The 23,120-nt window shown below is 45.5% G+C and overlaps 1 protein-coding gene across 1 annotated transcript in view; it reads left to right on the plus strand.

The window, feature by feature from the left end:
- macf1b (microtubule actin crosslinking factor 1b) overlaps positions 1-23,120 on the plus strand; it is a 565,261-nt gene that overhangs the window by 217,025 nt on the left and 325,116 nt on the right. The window contains exons 15-16 of the mRNA XM_085987168.1: positions 14,712-14,813; positions 17,817-17,918. Of these exons, the coding sequence (XP_085843294.1) occupies positions 14,712-14,813; positions 17,817-17,918 (204 nt within the window). The remainder of the gene's footprint in view (positions 1-14,711; positions 14,814-17,816; positions 17,919-23,120) is intronic.

Here is a 23,120-nt window from a genome sequence, read left to right on the forward strand (position 1 = left end):
GGGGGAACAGAGAGACAGGGGGACAGAGAGACTGGGGGGGGACAGTGAGACTGGAGGGGGAACAGAGAGACTGGGGGGACAGAGAGACTGGGGGGACAGAGAGACTGGGGGGTGTAATGTATATACCTTTAAGGGGGAATTTTGTTTTACAGCTCATGTATACTGCAGTACCGGCAGTGACCACACCTGTATAAAACACTGAGTAGTAATCTATACAGATCAGTTGTAGTCTGAGCCACGTTGAGTAAACATCTTTTGTACCGTTCTCCGCAGTCTGTGTCTTATTATACACGGACGCAACATTGGCGACGAGGCAGGTTCGAACCTACCTGCAACTCTGCATTACCTCCCGGGGATTCGTTCCTGGAGATCAGTGGATTGGAGGTCAAGGCCAGAGACTCGGGCATCGACCACGGGCAACCGCCCAGTCATCCAGCGGAGACTCGAGAATTGCGGGGGAGGCTGTTGAGAGCCAGGCGTGGCTTTCCAGTTGAGGTGGTCCAGCGAAACGGGCTGGCAACAGGAAGTGCGCAGACCCTTCCTGGACAACGGCGGGCTAGAGCCCGACTGAGCGGCACAGCAAAGGGCCGAGCAGCATCGACGGGGGAAGAGAGAGAGAGGGCAGAGCGCACAGGGTGCAGCCGGTGTTCAGGGGCCGAGCAGCGTCAGAGAGAGAGACGCGCAGAAACCCGCGAGGCGCCACCATTGTCACGAGGACCGCCGAGAGCGGCATTGGCAGCAGCGCAGGAGAAGCGCGCGAAACGTACAGGGCGCCGCCATTGCCACGAGAACCGCCGGGAGCGGCGTCGGCAGCAGCAGGGGAGGAAGGAAAGCGCGGGAGACGCCATTTTAAACCACACCCAAAATGCCGAAGAGTGGCAGTATCACCGCATTTGACAATGAAGTCGAAGATTGGACTACATATGTCGAACGAATAGAGGTGTACTGTCAGATGACAAGAAAGCGTCGGTATTGTTAAATTTAATGGGTGCAAAGACGTATGGTTTATTACGAAATCTAGTAACCCCAACGAAGCCAATGGAAAAGAGTTTTGAAGACATAGTAACGATACTAAAGGAACATTTAAACCCCACACCGCTGCTGATAGTAGAAAGATTCAAGTTTCACAAACGGAACCACCATAAGGATGAAAGCAATGCTGATTATTTAACAGAACTGCGCAAACTATCGAAACACTGCCAGTTTGGAGCGGGACTGGCAGATACCTTAAGGGACAAGTTTGTGTGTGGGCTTCCAAGTGAAGGAACCCAGAAACGGCTTTTATCTGAAAAGGACCTTACGCTGGAAAAGGCTTTCAGCATTGCGGTATCATATGAAGCAGCAGCACGGGGCGCTGCAGAGATACAACAGAGACCGCAAGAATATGGCACAAACAAAATGTAATATGGAACAGAGAAGTGCTATCGCTGTGGCAGAACAACACACGACCAGAATGATTGCTGGTTCAAAGGCAAAGTGTGCAGACAGTGTGGAAAAGTAGGACACATAGCACGAGTCTGCAGGTCAGGAAAGAAAACCAACAATAAGAAACCTACCAAAGGAAAGTACAAGAAGGTACATAAGATGATGGAGAATAGTTCAGACGAACAAAAGTGTGATAACGACTCCGAAAGCAGGGAACTGAGTTGTCTGAAACTACATAATGTGATCACAACGGAGGACAGGCAGGAAGGAAGGGGAGGTGGAGTGGCTATGTTAATAAAGGAAGGAATCACTAATACAGAGAAATGATATTGGGTCAAAAGATCAGGATAATGAAAAAGTTTGGGTGGAGATAAGGAATAATAAGGGGAAAAAAACATTAGTGGGCGTAGTCTATAGGCCTCCGAACTGTCGCAACTCGGTTGGACGGAGTATCAATCAGGAAATAGTTGAGGCTTGTAATAAGGGAACATCTATAATTATGGGGGATTTTAACTATCATATTAATTGGACAAATCAAATTGGGCAGGGCTGCCTTGAGGATGAGTTCATTGAGTGTATTAGGGATGCGTTTCTTGAGCAGTATGTAACTGAACCGACCAGGGGGCAAGCAACCTTAGATCTGGTCCTGTGTAACGAGATAGGATTAATTAAAAATGTCCTAGTAAAGGATCCCCTTGGAATGAGTGACCATAACATGGTTGAATTCCATATTCAATTAGAGGGTGAGGAGGTTGTATCTCAAACAAGCGTGCTAAGCTTGAATAAAGGAGACTATGAAGGTATGAGAGCGGAATTGAGTAAAGTGGATTGGGAAAATAGATTAAAGGGTAAGACGATACAAGATCAGTGGTGTACATTTAAGGAGTTATTTTACAACTTCCAAAAAAAGTATATTCCACTGAGAAAAAAAGGGTGTAAAAGAAAAGACAGCCATCCGTGGCTAAGTAAAGAAATTAAGGATAGTATTTGACTAAAAACAAGGGCATATAAGGTAGCCAAATCTAGTGGGAGGATAGAGGATTGGGAAAACTTTAAAAGACAGCAAAAAATAACAAAAAGATTGATTAAGAAAGGGAAGATAGATTATGAAAGTAAATTAGCAAAAAATATAAAGACAGATAGTAAGAGTTTTTATAGTTATATAAAAAGAAAAAGGGTGGCTAAAGTAAATGTTGGTCCCTTAGAGGATGAGACCGGGAAATTAATGGTGGGAAATATGGAGATGGCAAAAACACTGAATGAATATTTTGTATCAGTCTTTACAGTAGAGGACACCAAGAATATCCCAACACTGGACAAGCAGGGGGCTATGGGGGGGGGGGGGGGTGGAGGAGATAAACACGATCAAAATCACTAAGGAAGTGGTACTCGGTAAAATAATGGGACTCAAGGCGGATAAATCACCTGGACCTGATGGCTTACATCCTAGGGTCTTGAGGGAAGTGGCGGTAGGGATTGTGGATGCATTGGTAATAATCTTCCAAAACTCCCTGGACTCAGCAAAGGTCCCGGCAGACTGGAAAACTGCTAATGTAACACCTTTATTTAAAAAGGGCAGTAGACAGAAGGCTGGAAACTATAGACCGGTTAGCCTAACATCTGTGGTAGGTAAAATTTTGGAGTCCATTATTAAGGAGACAGTAACAGGACATTTGGATAATCATAATTTAATAAGACAAAGTCAGCATGGTTTTATGAAGGGGAAGTCATGTTTGACAAATTTGCTGGAGTTCTTTGAGGAAGTAACATATAGGGTGGATAAAGGTGAACCAGTGGACGTAGTGTATTTAGACTTCCAAAAGGCATTTGACAAGGTGCCAGACAAAAGATTATTGCTTAAGATAAAATATCACGGGATTGGGGGTAATATTCTGGCATGGATAGAGGATTGGCTATCTAACAGAATGCAGAGAGTTGGGATAAATGGTTCATTCTCAGACTGGCAATCAGTAACCAGTGGTGTTCCGCAGGGGTCAGTGCTGGGTCCCCAACTCTTTACAATCTATATTAACGATTTGGAGGAGGGGACCGAGTGTAACACATCAAAGTTTGCGGATGATACTAAGATGGGAGGGAAAGTAGTGAGTGAGGAGGACATAGAAAACCTGCAAGGGGACATAGACAGGCTAAGTAAGTGGGCAGAGATTTGGCAGATGGAATACAATACTGGAAAGTGTGAGGTTATGCACTTTGGCAGGAAAAATCGTAGAGCAAGTTATTATCTTAATGGCAAGAAACTGGAAAGTACTGAAGTACAAAGGGATCTGGGGGTCCTGGTGCACGAAACTCAAAAGGTTAGTATGCGGGTGCAGCAAGTGATTAAGAAGGCCAATGGAATGTTGGCTTTCATTGCTAGGGGGATAGAATATAAAAATAGGGAGGTATTGCTTCAGTTGTACAAGGTATTGGTGAGACCGCACCTGGAATACTGCATACAGTTTTGGTGTCCATACTTAAGAAAGGACATACTTGCTCTCGAGTCAGTACAAAGAAGGTTCACTCGGTTTATCCCGGGGATGAGGGGATGGACATATGAGGAGAGGTTGAGTAGATTGGGACTCTACTCATTGGAGTTCAGAAGAATGAGAGGCGATCTTATTGAAACATATAAGATTATGAAGGGGTTGGATCGGGTGGATGCAGGGAGGATGTTCCAGATGATGGGTGAAACTAGAACTAGGGGGCATAGTCTTAGAATAAGGGGCTGCTCTTTCAAAACTGAGATGAGGAGGAACTACTTCACTCAGAGAGTGGTAGGTCCATGGAATATGCTGCCCCAAAAAGCTGTCGAAGCTACATCATTACATAAATTTAAAACAGAAATAGACAGTTTCCTAGAAGAAAAGGGAATTAAGGGTTACGGGGAGCGGGCAGGAATTTGGACATGAGTCTAGGTTCGGATCGGTCATGGCCCTGTGGGTAGCGGAGCGGGCCCAGGTGCCGTGTAGCCTGATCCTGCTCCTGTTTCGTGTGTCTAATTCTGTTAGATTCAGGAGAAAGTCCTGTCATAGTGGATTGGCGGTTAGGATCAGATCAGCCATGATCTTATTGAATGGCGGAGCAGGCTCGAGGGGCCAATTGGCCTACTCCTGTTCCTATTTCTTATGTTCTTATGTACCATTTGGGTCACTCTCAAGTTAGCAGGAGTCCAGGTAAAGATGGAATTGGACACAGGATCAGCCCTAACAGTCATAAACCGACGGGACTAAGAGCAGCTATTCTCACACATACCCTTGAGAGACACAAAACTTATTTTGAAGACGTACACGGGGCAAAAAGTCTACCCCAAAGGAAAAATAAGGGTGACCGTTATATATAACGGTAAGGAAACACCAAAACTTGACCTGTATGTATTGCAAGATGGAGGACCACCATTACTGGGACGTGAATGGATCCCGACAATACAACTGGATTGGCATTCCATACAGGCACTGACTGTGGCTGACAAAAAGGATGACGACGTCACACCTGGGCGACTGTCAAAGATCCTAACTGACGTGAAAGAAGTGTTCCAGCAAGGACTCGGAACACTAAAAGGCATGACAGCGATGATTAAAATTGAAGAAAACGCAAGCCCAAAATTTTTTAAGGCCAGACCGGTACCTTATGCGATCTGCCCAGCCGTCGAAGCAGAGCTTGAGAGTCTGGAACGTTCAGGTGTACTGTCCAAGGTAGACTGGAGCGAGTGGGCTACACCCATCGTCCCTGTGATGAAAAAGTCATTGAGCAGCACGCCTGGGGAACCAAGGAAGGTTCGCATCTGTGGGGACTTTTTGGTAACAGTGAACGCGGTCCTTCACACCATACAATATCCACTTCCGCGGATTGAAGATATTTTCGCCTCGCTATCTGGAGGGAAACGCTTCACTAAGATTGATCTGGCCCAGGCGTATCTGCAAATGGAGGTAGAAGAAGCATCAACAAAATACCTCACAATCAACACCCATAAAGGTCTCTACCAATACAACCGGCTGGTATTCGGGGTAGCATCAGCTCCGGCTATTTGGCAGAGGGCAATGGAACAAGTCCTGCAAGGGATCCCAGGAACCCAGTGTTATTTGGACGACAACCTGGTCACGGGCGAAAATGACAGTGATCACCTTGCCAACCTGGAGCAGGTGCTCACTAGATTGCAGGAATATGGGCTCCGAGCTAACCGCCCCAAATGCGAGTTTTTTAGAAAACAGATCTCGTATTGTGGCCACGTTATCGATAAAGAGGGGTTACATAAGTCCCCAGAGAAGATTGAGGCAGTAGTCAAGGCTCCAGCACCGGAAAATGTGTCACAACTGAGGTCGTTCCTCGGGCTGGTAAACTACTACCATAAGTTCTTGCCAAATTTGTCTACAATACTACACTGAAATAAAGAATAGATTTGCCTTCCAAAGCTAGGCTTTATTAACTTTAAAACCAGCAGCATATCTTTCCACATCCAGTCCCAACTAAGCTAGAAAAGGACTGAATTTAAGGTAGCCACAACACATCATGTGATCATCAACTACCAATGAGATTACAACACATATCCCAAGGCAGTTAACAAACAACGAATCACAATACTTTTACTAATCAAGGAATAATCACCACATTCACCCCTCCTTTTAAAATATACTCCAACCTAATAACTTTTACAATTTACAATTAATTATTTACAACTAAACTATGCACGAGAATAAAACTATTTACATAACAATACTAAATGAACAACAAATAATAACATTACGCATAAGTATTAAGTATCTCTCCTGAAACAATATACTATAATATTTCAACAATTTTTAAAACATTACTATCAATTTAAAAGTCAATTTTCAATCGGTCGACCGGATATCTTGTTCGTGTCGACCTTCTTAACCTTGGTGAAATTCCTTGCCCTCCCACGCCAGAAGGCACAGAAGTATCTTCAACAGGAAGGCTATCCATATCCCGATTCTCAACGGTTTCCGGATTAGAAATCCCATCAGAAGATGAACTAGGACGGTCATAAACATCTATCAAAGGCTGACTAATAGAAGTATAATTATCTGCAATCGGATTGGAAATATTCGTAGTATCTGTAACAGCATCCATATTATCCGAATCATGACCATTATTAATATTCTCAGAAGGGGGCTGGCCCCCTCAAGGAGCCAAGTCTTTAATTGAAACAGTACTTTCTTTCCCATCTGGGAATCGAATATGAGCATATTGGGAATTTGCCTCCAACAGCTCCACCTCCTCCACCAAGGGGTCATATTTTGACAATCTAACATGAGTCATAGAGTCATAGAGTCATAGAGTAATACAGCACAGATAGAGGCCCTTCGGCCCATCGTGTCCATGCCGGCCATCAAGCCCTGTCTAATCTAATCCCATATTCCAGCATTTGGCCCGTAGCCTTGTATGCTATGGCATTTCAAATGCTCATCCAAATGCTTCTTAAATGTTGTGAGGGTTTCTGCCTCCACAACCCTTTCAGGCAGTGAGTTCCAGACTCCAACCACCCTCTGGGTGAAAAAGTTCTTTCTCAAATCCCCTCTAAACCTCCCTCCCTTTACCTTGAATCTATGCCCCCTAGTTATTGACCCCTCTACTAAGGGGAAAAGCTCCTCAGCATCCATCCTATCTATGCCCCTCACAATTTTGTACACCTCAATCATGTCCCCCCTCAGCCTCCTCTGCTCCAAGGAAAACAAACCCAATCTGCCCAGTCTCTCTTCATAGCTGAAGCGCTCCAGCCCTGGTAACATCCTGGTGAACCTCCTCTGCACCCTCTCTAACGCGATCACATCTTTCCTGTAGTGTGGCGACCAGAACTGCACACAGTATTCCAGCTGTGGCCTAACCAGTGTTTTATACAGCTCCATCATAACCTCCTTGCTCTTATATTCTATGCCTCGGCTAATGAAGGCAAGTATCCCATATGCCTTTTTTACCACCTTATCCACCTGTTCCGCCGCCTTCAGGGATCTGTGTACCTGCACACCCAGATCCCTCTGACCCTCCGTCTTGCCTAGGGTCTTACCATTCATTGTGTATTCCCTTGCCTTGTTAGACCCCCCAAAGTGCATCACCTCGCACTTTTCCGGGTTAAATTCCATTTGCCACTGTTCCGCCCATCTGACCAACCCATCTATATCGTTCTGCAGACTGAGGCTACCCTCCTCGCTATTTACCACCCTACCAATTTTAGTATCATCCGCGAATTTACTGATCATACCCTTTACATTCATATCCAAGTCATTAATGTAGACCACAAACAGCAAGGGACCCAGCACCGATCCCTGTGGTACCCCACTGGCCACAGGTTTCCAGTCACAAAAACAACCTTCGACCATCACCCTCTGCCTTCTGCCACTAAGCCAGTTTTGTATGACGTCGAAGCAACACAGGTCCCTGCATAGTAAGCCATGAAGGTACCGAATATCCCGTAGTAGATCTCCGCGGATAGTTAAGGAGCCTTTCATGGGGGGTCACATTAGTAGCCGTTGAAAGCAATGATCTAATGGAATGCAGGGTATCAGGCAGCACCATTTCCCACTGTGTATTCTTAAGGTTCCGGGATGTCAACGCCAACATAACTGCCTTCCAGATCACCCCATTGTATTGTTCACACTGTCCATTACCCTGGGGATTATACGGGGTAGTTCTACTAGTAGAAATTCCCCGACTCTGAAGGTATTCCTTCAACTGGGAAGACATAAAAGAACTTCCCTGATCCGAATGGATATACGCAGGCATCCCAAAGATGACAAAAAGTTGAGTCAAACATTTAATAACTGTAGCAGCTGATACATCTGCACAAGGAAAAGCAAAAGGGAACCTTGAAAACTCGTCCACAACAGTAAATATATATCAGTTTTGAGTAGTTGAAGGAAGAGGTCCCTTAAAATCAACACTCAAACGTTCAAAAGGAGAAGTAGCCTTTATAAGATGAGCTCGTTGAGGCTTAAAGAAATTCGGTTTACACCGAGCACAGATAGAACATGATGAAGTCATCTGCTTGACGTCTTCAACTGAAAAAGGCAAGTTCTTACTGCGTACAAAGTGTATCATCCTTGTAACCCCAGGATGACATAAAGCATTGTGAAGATTAATAAGCGTATCTCCGTGAATCACAGAACAATAAGCCCTCGACAATGCATCAGCAGCAACATTATCCTTCCCCGGACGATAAACTATGTCAAAATGGTAACATGCCAACTCAATCCTCCATCTCATTATTTTATCATTTTTAACCTTTCCAAAATGTTTAACATCAAACATAAAGGACACAGATTTTTGATCAGTTACCAACGTGAAATGTCGCCCCGATAAATAATGTCTCCATTTACGCAATGCTTCTACTATTGCGTATGCCTCTTTCTATTGAGGAATGCCTTTTTTCACTATTATTCAAAGTACGTGAGAAAAAGGCCACAGGTCTTCCATTTTGGTTCAAAGTAGCCCCAATTGCAAAATCCGAAGCATCCGTCTCAATCACAAAGGGAACCTGCTCATCAATGGAATGCACAACTGCTCCTAAAATATCCTTTTTAAAATTCTCAAAACATGTCCTGGCCTCCCATGATAGAGGATATGTCGTAACCCGAATAAGAGGTCGGATCTTCTGTGAAAAATTTGCAATCCAATTAGAATAATAAGAAAACAGTCCAACAACTCGTTGCAAAGCCTTAGAATTAGTAGGACAAGGTAAATCGATCAATGGTCGCAGACGTTCTGGATCTTGTTTAATCTTATTTCCCGAAATAATATACCCCAATAGATTTACCTCAGTAGTCGAAAAGATACATTTCTCTTTGTTAAAAGTTAAACCAACTTTTTCCGCAGCTTGAAGGAATCTTTTTGAATTAGAATCATGCTCCACCCTTGATTTGCCACACACTGTGATGTCATCTAAGTATGAAAAGGTGTCAGAGAGGGAGTTATCACTTATAAAAGCATCCATTGCCCGTTGAAAACAAGCAACACCATTAGTAACACCAAATGATATTCGGCAAAACTGATACAGCTTTCCACCAGCCTCAAAGGCCGTATATGGTTGATCCTTCTTAATAGGAATCTGATGATAAGCACTCTTTAAATCAATAGTGCTAAAAACTTTATACTGAGATACTTTATTGATAAGCTCATCAATCTTAGGCAAAGGGTACACGTCTAATTGAGTATACCTATTAATAGTTTGGGAATAGTCTATCACCATTCGTTTCTTGTGTCTCTCATTAGTCGTGACAACTACCTGTGCTCGCCAAGGCAAACAACTAGGTTCAATGATTCCTTCCAATAAGAGACGTTGAACTTCAGAATTAATAAATTCTCTATCCTGACTACTATATCTTCTTGACTTGGTAGCAATTGGCTTACAATCCGACATCAAATTGGAAAAAAGTGATAATGGAGGAATAGATAAAGAGGTTAATCCACAAATAGATAAAGGTGGCTTAGTCCCTCCAAATGAAAGACTAAGAGACTCGTGTAACTGAAGCACATCATGTCCAATCAAAATATCCGCACAGAGATTAGGCAAAACAGATAGGCGTATATCAGTATACGTATTACCCAGAAGAACCATTTTCACAAAGCAACAACCAGCTATTTGTGAAGTAAGGGTCATCTGAGCCATACACACCTGATACGTAACAGGTGAAATTTTCAAATGCTTCTCCTTCGCAAACTGAAGACTTATAAAACTCTCAGTACTGCCCGTATCTATAAGGGCCTTCACTTCCAACCCATTAACTTGAGCCGTAACTATAGCTTTGTTTAGGCCATGAGCAAATGCAGCAGAAATTGATGCAATAAACACCCTATCTAAAGGCTGAATAGTCACAGAAGAGGTAGTGGAGGAAGACCCTCCCACACCAGGAGAAGGGAAGGTAATTGAACCTGATGATTTGCACACACGTGCATAATGACCTCTCTTGCCGCATTTACTACACACAGCCTCCCGAGCAGGACACTTCAGACGAGGGTGCCGGATATTCCCACAAAAATAACACTTCTGAATCCTAGAGGCAACGGCCGCCGAAGTAGAAACTGTTTCAAAATCTAGTAAACCACTCCCATTAAGTCCACATAATTCCTTTTCATCCGAAACTGCCGAAACCATAGTCGCAGGCCGATTAAAAAGAGCATAAGAATCCGAACTTCTCTGAGCCACATCCAATGTAGAAGCTGGCTCAAAAGCACTTTTAAGATCCAGAGTCTTATTTTCTAACAACCGCTGACAAATTGATCTAGACAGTAATCCATTAATAAAAGCATCCCGTACCGATTCGTCCTTATGTTCTTCAGCCGTCACAGCCTTATAATTACAGTCAACACTAAGGCATCGAAGTGCTTGTAAATAAGTATCCAAAGATTCTCCCACCTGCTGCCTACAGGCAGATAGAAGATGACGTGCAAATACCTCATTCTTTGGTTTAACAAAAATCTTTTCCAATGTAGAAGTAGCCTCTTAAGTTTTACAGTGCAAAATATATTTATATACATCCGGGTCAATGTAGTTGATCAGCATATTCAGCTTATTTAGAGCCTCTTGATCCAACACGCCCAAAAAGTTTTTAAATGTACAATACCAATGTTTCCATTTATCATCCACTCCAGCAGAATTGGGGTCAGCCTTGAATCGTTCTGGTTGAAGATATCGCTCCATTCTAACAAAAAGTTAATAAATTGAAATAAAGAATAGATTTGCCTTCCAAAGCTAGGCTTTATTAACTTTAAAATCAACAGCATATCTTTCCACATCCAGTTCCAACTAAGCTAGAAAAGGACTGAATTTAAGGTAGCCACAACACATCATGTGATCATCAACTACCAATGAGATTACAACACATATCCCAAGGCAGTTAACAAACAAGGAATCACAACTACTTTTACTAATCAAGGAATAATCACCACATACACCCACTGAACACCCTATTGCAAACTGGGATGCCATGGAAGTGGAGTGACGAATGTAGCAGAGCTTTCCAGAAGAGCAAAACACTAATCACATCGAAAGAGGTATTGGCCCATTACAACCCAGCATTACCAATTCGGTTGGCATGTGATGCGTCACCCTACGGCATTGGAGCGGTGCTGTCGCACAAATTCTCGGACGGCTCAGAGGCCAATAGCCTTTGCGTCACGATCACTAACCTCAGCCAAGCGTAACTACGCCCAGATTGACAGGGAGGCCCTCAGCCTAGTGTGGGGAGTGAAAAGGTTCAATCACTATCTGCACAGGCAGAAATTCACCTTGCTGACTGATCACCAGCCTCTTGTCTCCATTTTTAATCCGAAGAAGGGCGTTCCGGTGATGACTGCGCAACGACTACAAAGATGGTCACTCTTTCTAGGGGCGCACCACTATGAGATTGAATATAAGGGCACGAAACAGCATGGAAATGCTGATGGGCTATCACGCCTGCCACTGCCTACTGCGGAGGAAGCACCAGCAGTGGATCCTGTCGAAATATTCCATTCGACTATAGTTGAATACTACCGGTAACTAACGCTTGTATTGAAAAGGAAACCCGAAATGACCCGACACTGTCTCGGGTATATGATTTGACGGTGAAGGGATGGCCAGCACATGGCGACTCACTGTTGCCAGCATTCTCGACAAGGAGAGAACAGCTGTCAGTGTGCCGGGGGACCTTGATGTGTGGATCCCGAGTGGTAATTCCACCTAAGTTAAGGGATAGAGTGCTCAATGAGCTTCATGAGGGTCATCTGCGAGGGGTAAAAATGAAAAGCCTAGCCAGGGCTTATGTGTGGTGGCCGGGAATTGATAAACAAATCGAGGACCTGACCAAGAGCTGCTCAGGATGCCAGAAAGTCCAAAATGCACCACCACAGGCCCCTCTACACTCATGGGAGTGGCCCTCATCTCCATGGCAATGGGTGCATATTGATTTTGCTGGTCCATTCATGGACTCAATGTTTTTAATAGCCGTGGATGCACACTCGAAATGGCCTGAGGTCATCAAAATGCTCTCCACCACCACGGAGAAAACTATTGCAGTCCTACGGACCATTTTTGCCACGAATGGCTTGCCAGAACAGATTTGCTCCAACAACGGACCACAGTTTGTGTCTGAAGAGTTCCGGAGGTTCTTGAAAAAGAATGGGGTAAGGCATTACACATCCGCCCCGTATCATCCAGCCACAAATGGATTGGCTGAGAGGTTCGTACAAACCTTTAAGAAGGCAGTAAAGGCTATGTGCAATGACAACATTCCGCTGCAGCACAAGGTGGACAATTTCCTGTTCGCCTACCGGAATGCGACACATGCAGTCACCAACCAGGCCCCAGCCGTGATGTTCTTTAACCGAAGGTTAAGATCTCGCCTGGACTTGCTCGGACCAAACGTACGAAGAGATGTTGAGATTAAGCAATTCCAGCACATCCATGAGAAGCCAACAAGGAGCTTCAATGTAGGGCAACCAGTCTTGGCCCGCGACTACTGAACAGAAAAATGGCAGCCAGGAATGATATACACACGGCAGGGCCCACTAATGTACACAGTGGACGTTGGGGAGAGCATCGTGCGACGCCATGCTGACCAGATCCTAGAGTCACAGGAACAAGTCAACCCATGCCTCACCCATACGTACCTGGTGATGAACCCAACGTACAGGTCGCATCTACCCCAGAAACAGTAGCATCGGAAGCTGATGAACCAACCGACGACAGGGGACCAGAATCGCCTCCGCACCAAGAGCAAGACACACAGGAAAGGCGCTATCCAGAAAGGATCAGGAAGGCTCCCCAAAGACTGAACATATAAATAGACTATTTTCAGCTAATGTTTCTTGTTAAAAGTGTTAATTGTAATTAGTTTGATATTTAATTGTTAAATGAGTGTTATGGTACTGTTAATCTAAAAGGGGAGGAATTGTAATGTATATACCTTTAAGGGGGGAACAATGTTTTACAGCTCATGTATACTGCAGTACCGGCAGTGACCACACCTGTATATAACACTGAGTAGTAATCTGTACAGATCAGTTGCAGTCTGAGCCACGTTGCGTAAGCACCTGTTGTACCGTTCTCCGCAGTCTGTGTCTTATTATACACGGACGCAACAGGGGGGAACAGAGAGACTGGGGGGGACAGAGAGACTGGGGGGTATTATGTCCGTGAATGATTGAGACACAGACAGCAGGAGTTGAACCAAACAAGTCTTTACTGATTGAAGTCAATAGGGAAAACTGAAAACACAGAGGCTCACTAGCGCCTTTTATACAGGGGTGGTCACTGCCGGTACTGCAGTCTGAGACCAGTTATTCTCTTAAAGGTACATACACAACAATTCCTCCCCTTTTAGATAAACAGTACATAACATTCATTTAACAACTAAATGATAACTAATTACAATCACAATTACGGTTGCTAGATACATTGGTTAAGTTTAAGCAATTATAAGTTCAGTCTTTGAGGAGGCTTCCTGATTCTGTCTGGATAACGCCTCTTTGGGGTATCAGGTTCTTCTGGCAAGGTTGAGTCGGGATCAATGTCGTTGTTTGGTTCATCTGCTTCCAATATCACCGATTCTGCGGTAGCTGCAATTGGCACGCCGATTTCATTGCCAGGTGTATCAGATCGTGGTGTGGAGTTGACGGTTTCCAGTGACTCTAGAATCTGGTCAGCATGGCATCTTACAATGCTCTCTCCAACGTCCACGGTATACAGGAGAGGTCCTTGCCGTGTACAAATCGTTCCTGGCTGCCATTTCTCAGTGCGGTAGTCCCGGGCCAAAACTGGTTGACCTATCTTAAAACTCCTGGTCGGCCTTTCATTCATATTCTGAAACTGCCGTTCTCCACATCTCTTCGGCCGTTTGGCTTAACCAAATCCAAGCGGCATCGTAGTCTTCGATTGAAGAACATCATGGCTGGAGTTTGGTTGGTAACCGCATGTGTCGCATTCCGGTAGGCAAACAAGAAGTTGTCCACCTTGTGTTGTAGGGGTATATCTTCATTACACATTGCCTTGATAGCCTTCTTGAATGTTTGAACAAACCTCTCGGCCAATCCATTAGTGGCTGGATGATATGGGGCAGATGTGTAATGCTTAACACCATTGTTCTTTAAGAACCTCCAGAAAACTTCAGACACAAACTGTGGTCCATTGTCAGAGCACAGACGCCGACAGAATCCCTACAGACTCCAATGGAATCCCCACAGACTCCAACCGAATCCCCACAGACTCCAGATCAAATCCCCACAGACTCAAGGTGAGTATCTGTGCACTGAAAAATCTTCATTGATATTTGTGTTCTCCCACCCTCCCTCCTCAGGTAGACTCCATCTTCATCAACTTGAATAAGGTCTGGAGCGAGTCCTGCGATCATATTGAAGAGGCTCTTCTTGCGGCACTGCAACACCAGGAGGCAGTGAAGGTATCAAATGAGGGGGAGGGGGATTGGGCCAGTAATGTATTTAGAGGAAGGGGGTGCACAGTAAAGTGTCTGGGTTGGGGGTTTGGTCACATGGCAGGTGAAATGTAATGTAGGGAAGTGTGAAGTGATAGGAAGGGGGTGGGGCCGATTAGGGACCAAAAAGGAGATCTTCTTGAGGAGGCAGAGAGCATGGCTGAGGCACTAACTGAGGACTTTGCATCTGTCTTCACTAGAGAAGAGAATGCTGCCAATGGGAAATTAATGGTGGGAAACATGGAGATGGCAAAAACGCTGAACAAATATTTTGTATCAGTCTTTATGGTAGAGGACACTAAGAATATCCCAACACTGGACAAACAGGGGGCTCTAGGGGGAGAGGAGCTAAATATGATTAAAATCACTAAGGAAGTGGTACTTGTAAAATAATGGGACTTAAGCCGGATAAATCGCCTGGATCTGATGGCTTACATCCTAGGGTCTTGAGGGAAGTGGCGGTAGGGATTGTGGATGCATTGGTAATAATTTTCCAAAACTCCCTGGACTCAGCAAAGGTCCCGGCAGATTGGAAAACTGCTAATGTAAGACACTTATTTAAAAATGGTAGGATGCAGAAGGCTGGAAACTATAGACCTGTTAGCCTAACATCTGTGGTTGGTAAAATGTTAGAGTCCATTTTAAGGAGACAGTAACGGGACATTTGGATAAACATAATTTAATAGGACAAACTCAGCATGGTTTCATGAAGGGGAAGTCATGTTTGACAAATTTCCGTCTGTACACTCTCCCCCAGTGTATACCAGCGTCTGTACACTCTCCCCCAGTGTATACCGTGGTCTGTACACTCTTCCCAGTGTGTACCGGGGTTGGGACACTCTCCCCTAGTGTATACCAGGGTCTGTACACTCTCCCCCAGTGTATACCAGGGTCTGTACACTCTCCCCAGTGTATACCGGGGTCTGTACACTCTCCCCCAGTGTATACCGGGGTCTGTACACTCTCCCCCAGTGTATACCAGGGTCTGTACACTCTCCCCAGTGTGTACCAGGGTCTGTACACTCCCCCAGTGTATACTGGGGTTGGTACATCTCCCCCAGTGTGTACCGGGGTCTGTACACTCTCCCCCAGTGTATAATGGGGTCTGTACATTCTCCCCCAGTGTGTACTGGGGTTCGTACATCTCTCCCAGTGTATACCAGGGTCTGTACACTCTCCCCCAGTGTATACCGCAGTCTGTACACTCTCCCCCAGTGTATACCAGGGTCTGTACACTCTCCCTCAGTGTGTACCGGGGTCTGTACAGTCTCCCCCAGTGTATACCGCAGTCTGTACACTCTCCCCCAGTGTATACCGCAGTCTGTACACTCTCCCTCAGTGTATACCGGGGTCTGTACACTCTCCCTCAGTGTATACCGCAGTCTGTACATTCTCCCCCAGTGTGTACTGGGGTTCGTACATCTCTCCCAGTGTATACCGCAGTCTGTACATTCTCCCCCAGTGTGTACTGGGGTTCGTACATCTCTCCCAGTGTATACCGCAGTCTGTACCCTCTCCCCCAGTGTATACCGCAGTCTGTACACTCTCCCCCAGTGTATACCGGGGTCTGTACACTCTCCCCCAGTGTATACCAGGGTCTGTACACTCTCCCTCAGTGTGTACCGGGGTCTGTACACTCTCCCCCAGTGTATACCGCAGTCTGTACACTCTCCCCCAGTGTATACCAGGGTCTGTACCCTCTCCCCCAGTGTATACCGCAGTCTGTACACTCTCCCCCAGTGTGTACCGGGGTCTGTACACTCTCCCTCAGTGTGTACCGGGGTCTGTACACTCTCCCCAGTGTATACCAGGGTCTGTACACTCTCCCCCAGTGTGTACTGGGGTTCGTACATCTCTCCCAGTGTATACCGGGGTCTGTACACTCTCCCCAGTGTATACCAGGGTCTGTACACTCTCCCTCAGTGTATACCGGGGTCTGTACACTCTCCCCCAGTGTGTACCGGGGTCTGTACAGTCTCCCCCAGTGTATACCAGGGTCTGTACACTCTCCCCCAGTGTATACTGGGGTCTGTACACTCTCCCCCAGTGTATACCGCAGTCTGTACAGTCTCCCCCAGTGTGTACCGGGGTCTGTACACTCTCCCTCAGTGTATACCGGGGTCTGTACACTCTCCCCCAGTGTGTACCGGGGTCTGTACACTCTCCCCCAGTGTATACCAGGGTCTGTACACTCTCCCCCAGTGTATACCAGGGTCTGTACACTCTCCCCCAGTGTATACCAGGGTCTGTACACTCTCCCTCAGTGTGTACCGGGGTCTGTACACTCTCCCTCAGTGTATACCGGGGTCTGTACACTCTCCCTCAGTGTATACCGGGGTCTGTACACTCTCCCCCAGTGTATACCGCAGTCTGTACACTCTCCCCAGTGTATACCGGGGTCTGTACACTCTCCCCCAGTGTATACCAGGGTCTGTACACTCTCCCCCAGTGTATACCAGGGTCTGTACACTCTCCCCCAGTGTATACCAGGGTCTGTACACTCTCCCTCAGTGTGTACCGGGGTCTGTACACTCTCCCTCAGTGTATACCGGGGTCTGTACACTCTCCCTCAGTGTATACCGGGGTCTGTACACTCTCCCCCAGTGTATACCGCAGTCTGTACACTCTCCCTCAGTGTATACCGGGGTCTGTACACTCTCCCCCAGTGTGTACCGGGGTCTGTACACTCTCCCCCAGTGTATACCGGGGTCTGTACACTCTCCCCCAGTGTATACCGGGGTCTGTACACTCTCCCTCAGTGTATACCGCAGTCTGTACACTCTCCCCCAGTGTATACCGGGGTCTGTACACTCTCCCCCAGTGTATACCGCAGTCTGTACAGTCTCCCCCAGTGTGTACCGGGGTCTGTACACTCTCCCTCAGTGTGTACCGGGGTCTGTACACTCTCCCCCAGTGTATACCGGGGTCTGTAATTGTTGGTTTGACCCCGGTTTTGTTTCCTTCATTCAGAGGATGTTTGACTGGCTACTTGCAGCAGAGACGACCATTGCCTCCGATGATGTGATTGGCACGGATCTGGAGACGGTGAAACAGCAGCTCGGGAGCTTGAAGGTGAGGTCCCTTCGGTGGGGGGGGGGGAGGATGGGGCAAGAGGGTAAGGAGGAGAGATGGGGGAAGGGGGATAGAGATGGGGAGATGGGGAAGGGGTGGGGATGAGGTGGGGGGAGGGAGATGTGGGGGAAGGGGTAGAGGAGGGGAATTGGGGAGGGGGAGGTGGGGAGGTGGTGGTGGAGGATGTGGGGGAAAGGTAGAGGAGGGGAGATGGGAAGGGGTCTGGGTTGAGGTGGAGAGAGGTGCGGAGAGCAAGGAGGTGAGGGGAGGGGTTAGGCAGGTAGAGGAGGGTGAGCAAAGGGGAGGTGGGGGAGCGTGGAGTCTCGGGCCTCGAGTGCCTGGTAAAATTGGGGTCTGTACACTCTCCCCCAGTGTATACCGGTATCTGTACACTCTCCTCCAGTGTGTACTGGGGTCTGTACACTCTCCCCCAGTGTATACCGGTATCTGTACACTCTCCTCCAGTGTGTACCGGGGTCTGTACACTCTCCCCCAGTGTGTACCGGGGTCTGTACACTCTCCCCAGTGTGTACCGGGGTCTGTACACTCTCCCCCAGTGTGTACCGGGGTCTGTACACTCTCCCCAGTGTGTACCGGGGTCTGTACACTCTCCCCCAGTGTATACCGGTATCTGTACACTCTCCTCCAGTGTGTACCGGGGTCTGTACACTCTCCCCCAGTGTGTACCGGGGTCTGTACACTCTCCCCAGTGTGTACCGGGGTCTGTACACTCTCCCCCAGTGTATACCGGTATCTGTACACTCTCCTCCAGTGTGTACCGGGGTCTGTACACTCTCCCCCAGTGTGTACCGGGGTCTGTACACTCTCCCCAGTGTATACTGGGGTCTGTACACTCTCCGCAATGCATACTGGGGTCTGTACACTCTCCCCCAGTGTATACTGGGGTCTGTACACTCAATTCAATTCAATTCAATTCAATTCAAATTGCTTTATTGGCATGACAAGATACATCTTATGTTGTCAAAGCACAGAAATACATGTATGATTGACCACATAAACACTGATCTAGACATACAGTATACCCATGTATACATAGCTATATGCTATATGCTATATGCACATATAATATGCATATAATCTTTTCTTAGATTTAATGTGTCACTGGTTGTCCCTCTGCTTGTGGCAAGCTGTAACATAGTTTGCCGCTATAGTTACACATTTTCTCTGTTCCCCCAAAAGATATGGGAGTTTTTGGAGGTCATTCAAATTTTTGAATTCAGGGCATATTTTTGTGAATTTTGGGTAGAAATTCTCCCTCATGTCCTGATAGTTTCCGCAAGTTGTGAGGAAGTGCATCTCTGTCTCCACCACTCCCTGACTGCAGTGAGAGCATATCCTGTCCTCTCTTGGCAGCCAGGTCTGCCTGTGTCTGCCTTTTTCGATGGCCAGGCTATGTTCACTAAGTCTGTACATTGTCAAGGTTTTTCTCAGTTTGCTATCCTTTACCATGGTCAGGTATTCAGCCATGGTGTATTGTCTGTTTAGGGCCAAATAGCAATCGAGTTTGTTTGGGGTTTTTGTCGTTTCTGTCCAATAGGTCATGTATTTTTCCTTTTGTTTAGTGATAATTGTGTTGGGTTGAATTCTCTGTGCTAGGGTGTCACTGTCCTGGGGCTGGTTATTATTATTAGTGTTGGTAGTTACTTCACTGAGTCCCAGGACTAGTTGACTGAGGGGACTCTTCTCTATGATCATCTCTTGGCATTTCAAGGCATCGTAATGATAGCAGTGGGGGTTGCTCATTTTTAGGTGTTTCCAAAATTTGATGGCTCGTTTTTGGATATTAATTAGTAGTGGATATTGGCCTAGTTCTGCCCTGCATGCATTGTTTACGGTTTTCCTCTGAGTCCGGAGGATACTTTTACAGAATTCTGCATGCAGGATTTCAATTGGGTGTTTGTCCCATTTTGCGAATTCTTGTTGTGTTAGCGGACCCCACACCTCACTGCCATAGAGTGCAATTGGTTCAATTACTGATTAAAAAATTTTGAGCCAAATGACAATTGGAATTTCTATTTGGGTTGACTTCTTGATGGCATAGAAAGCCCTTCTTTCTTTCTCTTTCAGTTCATTCACAGCCAAATGAAAGTTTCCCGTAGAACTGATTTTTAGGCCTAGGTATGTGTAATTTGTAGTTTGTTCGATTTTAGTTGCTCCTATTGTGAAGTTTATTCTGGGTCCCTGATGTCTGGATCTTTGCTGGAACACCAGAACTTTGGGTTTTTTGGGGTTTATTGTCAGGGCCCAGGTCTGACAGAACGACTCTAACAGATCCAGGTTCCGCTGTAGTCCCTCCTCAGTTGGTGAGAGCAGAAACAGGTCATCTGCATAGAGGAGGAATTTAACCTTGGAGTCATATAGGGCGAGGCCAGGTGCTGTATATTGTTCAAGTAGTTTTGCCAATTCATTTATGTAAATATTAAAGCGTGTCGGTGAGATAGGCGAGCCCTGCGCCACTCCACGCCCCTGTGAGAAATATTTTGTTTGTTTGTCTCCAATTTTACCTGCACATTTATTGTTTGTATACATTGATTTAATTGCATCATATGTTTCTCCCCCTACCCCACTTTCAATAAGTTTCAAGAATAGACCGTCGTGCCAAATAGAATCGAAAGCCTTCTGGAAATCTATAAAGCAGGCAAAAATTTTGCTTTTGTTTTGGTGAACTTGTTTGTCAATTAGGGTGTGTAGGGTGAAAATATGCTCCGAAGTTCTATAATTTGGTAAGAATCCTATTTGGCTTTTACTCAAGATATTGTGGTCCTCAAGGAAATTTATAAGTCTTTGGTTTATAATACTACAGAATATCTTCCCCAGGTTACTGTTCACACAGATGCCTCGATAGTTATTTGGATCAACTTTGTCTCCACTTTTGTATATGGGCGTTATGAGTCCTTTGTTCCAGATATCAGGGAAGTAACCGACACTCAGAGCCAAGTTGAAGAGTTTTAGGATAGCCAATTTCATTTTATCGTCAGTGTGTTTAATCATCTCGTTTAGGATGCCATCTGCACCGCAAGCTTTTCTTGGTCGCAGGTCCTTGAATTTTTCAAGTAGCTCTTTTTCAGTTATTGGGTGGTCTAATGGGTTTTGTTGGTCTTTTATGGCCAGTTCGAGCTTTTCCAATTCTTTGCATATTAGATCTTGCTCTGGGCTTAGTGTGTTTTTCTGGTATAATTTTTCAAAATGGTTTTCCCGTATGTCTCCATTTTGAATGGGCAATTCTTCGCGTTGCTTTTTGTGTAATGTATTCCAGTTGTCCCAGAAACAATTGGAATCAATGGATTCCTCAATGGAGCTGAGTTTATTCTTAATATACTGTTCTTTCTTGACTCTGAGTGTGTTTTTATATTGTGTTAGTGCCTGACAATAAGCAAGGCGTAGTTCCTCGTTTTCTGGTTGTCTGTGTTTTTGGTTTGATATTTTTCTGAGTTTTTTCCTCATGTTATGACAGTCTGAATCAAACCATTTTTCGTGGTTTTGTGTTTTGTGTTTACTGTTGCGAGATATCAAGTTCGACATTGTTGCCAAATTATCAAAAATATTATTCAGGTTATTCACTGCCTGGTTTACGCCTTCTTTATTGTGAGTGTATGTGTTTTCCAGGAAGTTGTCCAAGAGGGATTGAGTTGATTGGCTGCTAATTGCTTTCTGGTATTTTTCCGTATTGTTTTGGGCCCATCTGTAGGATTTTTTAATGTAGTACAGCTTACTGGGCTGTGTTTCTGTGTTGGTTGTTTCTGCCCTTTTAAGATATGCAGTAATTTGGCTGTGATCTGACAGTGGTGTTAGTGGTTTGACTGTGAATGTTCTGAAAGAGGATGGGTCCAGATCTGTAATCATATAGTCTACGGTGCTGATGCCAAGAGGTGAAGAATAGGTCGGTTTTCCTAGCGAGTCTCCTATGAACCTACCATTGATGATGTACAGACCCAGGCTTCGACAGAGCTGCAGGAGCTGCTTTCCGTTTGCATTGATCTGTTTGTCGTAGTTACACCTGTGTGAATGCAAAGGGAGATCAAACTGGTTATTCCCAAATATGTAATTATTCCCCTGTGTACTGATAAAGTCTGGTTCTTCACCAGTTCTTGAGTTGAGGCCACCACAGATCAACACGTTCCCATGGGCCTGGTAATGGTTAATCTCCCTCTCAATGTTGGAGAAGGTGTCCTCTTTGAAGTACGGGGATTCTATATGGGGATGTAGAGTTCGCAAATGAAAACATTTTGCATGCTAGAAATTATGTCTTTCTGAATCTTGAGCCATAAGTGGTTTTCGCCCTTTTTTATAAATTCGATGTAATTCCTAAGCTCTGCTTTAAACCAAATCAGTATGCCTCCAGAGTCTCTGCCCTGGGTTACTCCTGGTAGTTTATTGGAAGGGACCACTAGCTCTGTGTACCCAGGGGGACAACCAGTGGGCCCTTCTCCTCTACACCATGTCTCTTGCAAAATGATAATGTCCAGATCTTTGATTTTATCTCGGAACTCTGGGGAACTGCTCTTTAGGCCCAGCACAGAAGAGTGTTGGCCTTGGATATTCCAGGTTGAGATGCACAAGGATTTCATGTTTAGATTGGTCTTTTACTGTGATAGGTGTGTGTGTCTTTGTCGTATTAAATGGGGGAAAAAAGAACACCTCAAGTGTCTATAAATACTGACAGTTTATATCGGCAACTCTTTCCAACAGTCACACCCTTTTTCTTCAGGTGTGAGAAAGTGAAAGGGCTCGTCGTTATACTTCCTGATCCATAAGGCGGGAGCAGATGATGTCATTATACTTCCTGATCCATAAGGCGGGAGCAGATGATGTCGTTATACTTCCTGATCCATAAGGCGGGAGCAGATGATGTCATTATACTTCCTGATCCATAAGGCGGGAGCAGATGATGTCATTATACTTCCTGATCCATAAGGCGGGAGCAGATGATGTCATTATACTTCCTGATCCATAAGGCGGGAGCAGATGATGTCATTATACTTCCTGATCCATAAGGCAGGAGAAGATGATGTCATTATACTTCCTGATCCATAAGGCGGGAGCAGATGATGTCATTATGCTTCCTGATCCATAAGGCGGGAGCAGATGATGTCATTATGCTTCCTGATCCATAAGGCGGGAGCAGATGATGCTGAGCATCTGCTTTATGTCTCTCAATGGATTGTCTCTGCCTGCTTTATT

Source organism: Somniosus microcephalus, chromosome 5 (assembly GCF_052327205.1).
Source record: "Somniosus microcephalus isolate GS21.2 chromosome 5, FLI_Smic_1.0, whole genome shotgun sequence".
NCBI classification, from domain to species: Eukaryota; Metazoa; Chordata; class Chondrichthyes; order Squaliformes; family Somniosidae; genus Somniosus; species Somniosus microcephalus.